Source organism: Melospiza georgiana, chromosome 7 (assembly GCF_028018845.1).
Source record: "Melospiza georgiana isolate bMelGeo1 chromosome 7, bMelGeo1.pri, whole genome shotgun sequence".
NCBI classification, from domain to species: Eukaryota; Metazoa; Chordata; class Aves; order Passeriformes; family Passerellidae; genus Melospiza; species Melospiza georgiana.
In genome coordinates, this window is record NC_080436.1 from 26,513,776 (window position 1) to 26,521,023 (window position 7,248).

Here is a 7,248-nt window from a genome sequence, read left to right on the forward strand (position 1 = left end):
TTCAGTTTGGCAAGTCACAGTTTCAGCAGGATTATACAGATACATAAAGGCAAAAGGAAATAGACAGAAACTGATGCACAGAAGTTCTCCTTCACTGGAGAAACACAGCTACTCACTTAGTTTGGGGTAATCCTCCAGCAGGAAATTCCATTTTCTGGTATTCATATCTGCAATAGTTACAACAAACACTGTCATAAGTCTCTTTTAAAAGACTGAATTCTCTGTCCATTTTAGAAGAACTATTACCTTGACCAAAATCAATTCTCCTGTGTTTGCTGTCATGTTAAGCAGTCAGTTTGGAAAAGATTTAAAAGTATGACCATACATCTAGAAATGGTGGTATCACCAGAGCAAGCCAAGATCAGCTCTCCTAATGAACCCATCTGCTCAAGGATTTTGGCAACCACTTTTTCTTCACTGCAAGAAGGGATGAAGAATGTGTGCAAAGTTTCTGCTTGTGAATCAACAAACTCTGACTTCAGTCAGTAAAACAATCACTTTCACTTGTGCCTCCATACCCTAGAGTCAAAGTGCTCAGGAGGGTGCAGGAGGAAATTCATCAACATCCAAATTTAATGCCAGACCTTTCTGGCAGGCTTATCCCTGCGTAGAAGCTGTGTGCAATACCAGGGAAAGAAGACTAAATTCAGAGTCAGGTGAAGGCACAACAAGGAAGTGGGACCCTGCCCAAAGAACTAGAGCTCCGGAATTTCTTCTCCATGCTGTCACTGCCTGTGACATTGTGCATGTCACCTCATCACTGTGTCTCATTTCCCAAATTACAAGTGGAAAAAAAATTATATTTACCATAGAAATCTGAATGCCAACATAAAGAGTGCTCTACAGTTACACTTGCCTTGAAAATATTGGTAAAACTCCTGGCAAACTAAATCTGCTCAGGCAGTTGCAGCCACTGTACACCACAGTAAAGCAGAAGTAAGAGAACATCCTGCTGCATTTGATAATAAAGACAAGAACTTTGCACGGTCTCCATACTGGTGGCAGATTATCAGCACAACCCACCTAATTTACAGTATTTACAGTAAATGTCAAGGTAATCATGCTGAGACCTGAACTATCACCTCAGCTAACAGGCAGAGGACATGTTCTGCCATGGGATAAAGTGGTGGACATGGATACAACACTAAACTAGAACTACAAGATCTTTTAAAATCTTCACCAAAGCACATTCTCCTGTGCTCTTTCAGAGGGATGTACTCTCACAACCTCTTATCTACAAAGCAAGAGCAGCCCCAACACAGCCATTATTACAAAGCAGACACAGCAGGAGACCCACCATAATTTCTGGAATCCATCTTTTTGAACACTGCAATCACTTCTGCAGAATACCCAACATCGACCTCAAATCGCAGGCGGGAGATGAGCACACACTTCCCTTTGACCAGGGCTGAGGGCTTCTTCCAGCTCTTACACATCTTCAAGAGGGATTTCACATCAACCCTGCTGCCAACAAAATGAGAGCCTGATGCCAGGCCAACCACACTTTCTCCTTCCAGTGGTGCCAGAATTACTGATGAAAGTTGATTGGCTGCTTCCACTAGGGAGAGTAGAGATATAGAAAAGAATTAATAACGAAGAACCCACACAAGTTTAAAAGGGATGATGATTCCCTGCTTTCATTCACAGGGACAAAGAATAGAGAAAGCAATGGCCTGGAGGAGGAGGCTGGTGGGATTTTCCACAGAGAATGCAGCAGGGGCAAAGGGAACATGTGATAGTAAATGAACAAGGGCCTGTCCAGCACTGTGATTGCACTAAGCTCCCTCTCTGTCAGCAATTTTAAATGTGGCTCCCTAGGCCAGGGCAAACAATCTGCAGAAGCACATTTAGCAGTAAATTGCACCCAGCCTTACAGTGCTTTAACTAGGAAAATCACAGGGACGGGGGCATGGTGATCAATAGCATGTGTCTGAAAAGATGGGGAGGTGCTTCTGTAAACAACAAAGAAGAAAAATTTAAAAATCTGCCTCCTGCCTCACATCAATGTCTGATAGACAATCCACCTAGGAGGAATGCTGTAGGAAGGAATCCAGTCCCAGTTCCTAAATCTCTTTTGTTACAATTTAAGTTCCCTTTAACCTTTATTACCCTTTGTTCTGCGTCCTACAGTTAGACTTGCACCTCCCCCCAGCCACCTGCACTCCTGCCCTGCCCATCACCAGCAATCACTTCTGACACAATGCCAGGGCATGGAGACTGGAGGGACACAGCATTTTACTGATGTTAGCCTGAGAACACAGCTCTCCACAGAAATAAACATGTCACTTGCCCCTGTGTTTCTCTGCCAATCCATACCCATGTGTTGCCTTTATTATTATAACTGAACTTTGATGGTTAAGAAATACTATTTCTTATACTTTTTACAGCACCAAAGTAGTGCAGTTTGTGCCCAAGCCTCCACCTCACAGATACCATAGTAACACAAAGATTCATGAACATCTCCAGAGTCCATTACACTCAAAAGCAAGGCACCATTAAGCACACTCTCTCTTCAAGTACTTGTAGAAGGCAACTTTCCCTCTGTGGGAGATGTTTAGCATAAACCCAGGTGAATCCAGTCTTTTGAGCACTGAGCTGCACATGATGCTCCTCTCTGCTTCTTTTTAACTAGTCCAGAAAACTGATACACAACAAAAAAGTACAAACTTTAAGTTCAGTGGTCAAGATGTGAAAATGGAGAAAAAAGAAAATCAGACAATTTCTTCCTAATCAATTAATAAATAAACCATTTGGGTATCATCCAACCTTATTTTAAAATAAGTGATTTCCTGAATAAATCCAAGCATTTGAGATTTCTACTCCAAATAAAAAGTTTAAGAGTACCCACTGAAAATAATTTTTAAATTAGAGGGATTGGAAAACACCAATTTACACCTTCTCCTCCCAATGCACCAAGCAAAAGATTTTAAATGCTACTGGTTTAGCATTGTGTAGTTAGAGGTCACCTCTACAACTAAAACGGAAAGAAATTAGGGAGGAAAAAAGCCTATTTTACTCCTTTATTTCAACATTTGTTTCTAAGCTTGACTGCAAGTTTAATTTATAGTACAAAGGAAAAAAAAGGTAATACAGGATTACATTATTCAGAAAAACTAAATTACAAGTGGGAACTTTAAAAATAATTGGTTTACACTTTCACTTTTACATTTTCAAGGCCCTTTTAAGTTAGTTCCCTTTTCTCAGGCTATTTTCCCCAATTTCACAGGCCAATTTTGGTCACATACTGTCTTCACTTGTAAACAGGAACCTTCCATAGAGTCCTCAGGTATTTCATGGCTTTAAAGAAAAATGCTTGATTTCTAAAAACCATTCTCTTCATTTGCAGGCTCCTTGGTGCAGAGACTCTGCTCTCATCTGTACTTGATACACTTCAAGCAAGCCAACAGCATTTAAATTATAAATGTGTGGCAACCCACATGGGAAGCTAAAATACCAGCACTCAACTGTGGTTTTTTAAAGTGCTCAACACAGGCCTAATTCTGTTCCCACTGAAATCAATAGTGATTTATCACTCACTTCAGTACAGTGTGCTTCTGAAGAGCCTACCTGAAGTGTTTGCCTCTATAATCTCTCCATCTTTCCAGAATAAGAAGACAGGAGAGGAAAAAAAATGAACCCTCCCTTGTTATACCAAAAAAAGGGCAAATTCATTTTCAGTCTCACTCAAAACTCTGGAGAACTACTCTTTATCCTTTTCTGACACACAAAATGAACAATAAATGTGTTTATAGAAGAGCTATTTAAACAGAAAATACATGAATGGACCCAGAAATTAAGCATTAGCCACTGGAACACACTCAGTTTTCAAAACAAATTCAAAACAAGTACCAGCACAGCAGATAATTTTCCTATGATCTTGTTGGTTGCTGAAAAATGCAATGGTAGAGAAAGGGCAACCTGTGCTTGGTATTTAGATTACATGAAAAATTAAATTATTTCTAATCAACCACAAAATATCAGAAAAATGTTATGAGCTTGTTGCCTAAAAGATGGGCATTATCTTTAAGTAGCACTACTTTTATTACTCAAGACACTAACAAAGCTAAACAATAACTATGGAAAGCAGGGGAAGGAGGGGGTGTCAAGATTCCACTTGTTTTTATCATTCAACATTTACTTACAGACACTGCTGTAATCTTCCATGCTGAAATTCCATTTTTTCATAGCAGGATCTAAAGTAGGGCAAGAGTAATAGGGCAGAATATGAATCATTTGGGGCAGAAAAAAAGTGGTGCCATAAAATGTTCATGTGAGGTAAGAGTATTCAATCTACTCATGCAAATTTTTTGCCACACATCTGAAAAACACTTATGCCCATGTTTACAGCTACATGACATCAGAAAAAACATAGGGAATATGAATACTAAACAGGAATGCAACAACCACTCACAGGGATCACCAAAACCTGAGGGAAAACAAAAATAGAATAAAACAAATAAAGATAATGGTGAAATATTAGAAGAAAAACAAAAGGGAGAGATTCCACTGGTCTCTGTCACCCATGAAACAGAATCAGCTCATAACTCTGAACTATAGCTGAAGTGACCCATTTTCACATCCCAGTTTATGGATAACTTTGCTTCCTTCACTTTCAACAAACTGACCAGCTGCTGCCACTTAACTTCTCAGAGCACTACTCATAAAGCAAGGCTTTAGACTTCTTTTCTAAATCCAAGCTCAAGCTATTTATGTCCAGAATTCCTATCCAATTTAATCTGTATTTACTTCTTTAATCCTCCATTAATACCACAAATTCCACCCCGGCAATAGGTACATTGATAAGAGCAAGTAGCAACTACAATAGCAGCAGATGCCAAAACTTCAACCCAATTTAAAACAGAGATAACAGCAAACAAACAATTCTTACCATAGGCTTTGCTTGGAACCTTCTTAAACACAGCAATAAGTTCAGCATTGTACCCTATTTCAACTTGGAATCGGTCTTCCCCATATTTCACACATTTTCCTTTTGTAACATTATTTGCTTTCTTGTGAGAGGCAGCTTCAAAGGCAGAGCCCACACCAGCAGAGGTGGCCAGCTTCTGCATCCCACCACTGGCCTGAGAGACAAAACCTCCCCCTGTTCTTTCTGTAGGTATGTTTATATTTGCCAGCATTTCTGAATCGCTCACGAGAACACAGACTGGTGGCGAAACATAGTTAATGGCAGATTTGTCCCAAGTTTGTAAATCTTTACTAGCTTTTATAACATTTGCTTTCTTGTGAGAGGCAGCTTCAAAGGCAGAGCCTACACCAGCAGAGGTGGCCAGCTTCTGCATCCCATCACTGGCCTGAGAGACAAAACCTCCCCCTGTTCTTTCTGTAGGTATGTTTATATTTGCCAGCATTTCTGAATCGCTCACGAGAACACAGACTGGTGGCGAAACATAGTTAATGGCAGATTTGTCCTGAGTTTGTAAATCTTTACTACCCTCAGGGTGCCTATTATCAGTGAATCTTGGATGAGCTGGTCCTGTGGGGTTTTTGAATGCTGGGTTGCATTTGGGCTGCTGGAATGTTCCATGATTAACAGAAGTGTGCTGTCCATCTTCCTGACTACCAGCATCCAAGAAATGTTTATGGGAATAACTCAGAGAATTCGGGATCATCGCAGGGAACTGCTTTAGGCCACTTGCTTGCTCCGAGTCCTCTGAACAACTCTTCTGCTGCTCTCTGTGTGAGCCAGCCATCTGTTGCTTGGCTGTGTAATGGTTATAGCCTTTCTGGAGACAGCTCCTCTGCTCCACAGGTGTGTTTGGATTGAGTGGGGGCTGGCTGGTGAACCCGACATGATTGTTTTCCTCCTTGGAGCCGCCCGGCTTGCCCAGCCCGTGCCCGGTGTGCGGAGCTGCAGCGATGCCCCCGTGCCCAGTGCCCTGGGCTGCCAACCTCTCTGCCCTCCTGGCCAAAGCCAGCCGCCGGTTCTCCTCTATCCTCCTCTTCTGCTCCTCAGTAAGGCCTGACGACATCTTCAACAATTCCAACAACAAGTCTCTACCAAAACTACATTGGGAATTAATCACAGAGGCAACTGCTTCTTTAGAGGAAGAGAGGCCAGTCTACAGAAAAAAACAAACAAACAAACAAAAAAACCAAAAACAAACAAAAAAAAACCCAATCCACAGATTACTATTGTATTGATAACTTAGCATTATTAGTAATTGAGTATTACTGTAACTGATCCTACATGAATCTAGTAGTACAGTAAAGCTGTCACATTAATGCTGAGCCATTATCAGCACGTAGATGGTGACAGACACTGATGAGGCCTTGCATGCCAGTCCTGCATAGATAAAACATATGGAAAAAGGAGAAAACTCCTATTCTATTCGAGTACTCTTCTCTGCAATTCCCAGCAGAACTAGTAAAATAGCAAAGCACAGGGAAACCCTGCACTGCAGAGCCAGCCCTGCGAAGGCACATGGAGGCAAAGGATTACATCCCTTTGGTGTTAGTGTGTCCTATTTCGGGTACCTTTTAGCAAAGATGGGACGATGCCCACCTTCCCTGTTCACCTTCGGTTCCTGGGTATCTCACACAGCGTGGCACATACATGCTGAACCCCACAGGACAGAGCCAGCTCCTCCTGAGAAAGCTCCGTTCGCAGGTCACGGACCTTCACACAGCAGCGAGGAGCTGCCTCCCGCCACTTCTCCCAGCAGCCCACCCCGCTCCATGCACTCGCCGCCCGCGTCCTACGGGATGCCCGCCCCTCCGCTCCTCAGCTTCCTGCGGGCGGTGGGGCTCACCCTCTGCCCCCTCCTCTCCCAGGAGCCGGGCAGGCTCCCGTCCCAGACCCCACGGAGGTCCCCCCGCCACCCCCGCGGTCCCGGAGGTCAGGCTTTCTTCCCGCCCGCCGCGGAGGCTCCGCCGCCCGCTCACCGCCGGCGGGCGCGGCCCGGAGCGCCGTTGAGAGACTACAGCTCCCAGCAGGCCCTGCGCTACCGCCCTGTGGCACCGAGCGGCCGGGAGTGCACAGCACGCCGGGAGATAAGAGTGGCTAGCGGGGCGCGCGGGGCGCTGGGAAATGAAGTCTTCCGGTCGCGGCGCCATCTCGGGGGCGCTGGAGTTGCGGCGTTCCGTGGAGGGAGCCGGGACAGCGGGGCCGCCCTCGCTCAGGCCCCGTACGGCGTGCGGGGACTCTGCTGCCGTCCCCAGGCTGAAGTCCTTCCCCAGCCAGCACCCAGCGCTGTACGGGCGGGGCAGATCCCCTCGCCCTCTGCCCCT

General features: G+C 44.3%; 1 protein-coding gene across 3 annotated transcripts in view; it reads right to left on the minus strand.

Moving 5' to 3' along the window:
- The window catches only part of SMARCAL1 (SWI/SNF related, matrix associated, actin dependent regulator of chromatin, subfamily a like 1), a 35,561-nt gene extending 28,605 nt beyond the window's left edge, over nucleotides 1-6,956 (minus strand). Inside the window, exons 1-5 of one of the 3 annotated variants that reach the window (XM_058028435.1) lie at nucleotides 6,904-6,956; nucleotides 4,889-6,080; nucleotides 4,143-4,193; nucleotides 1,298-1,558; nucleotides 117-167 (exon numbers count right to left, since the gene is read on the minus strand). In XM_058028435.1, the coding sequence (XP_057884418.1) occupies nucleotides 117-167; nucleotides 1,298-1,558; nucleotides 4,143-4,193; nucleotides 4,889-5,990 (1,465 nt within the window). In that variant the 5' untranslated portion in view covers nucleotides 5,991-6,080; nucleotides 6,904-6,956. The other 2 variants (XM_058028433.1, XM_058028434.1) reach the window with 2 other exon arrangements.
- Between the last annotated feature and the right edge of the window lie 292 nt (nucleotides 6,957-7,248).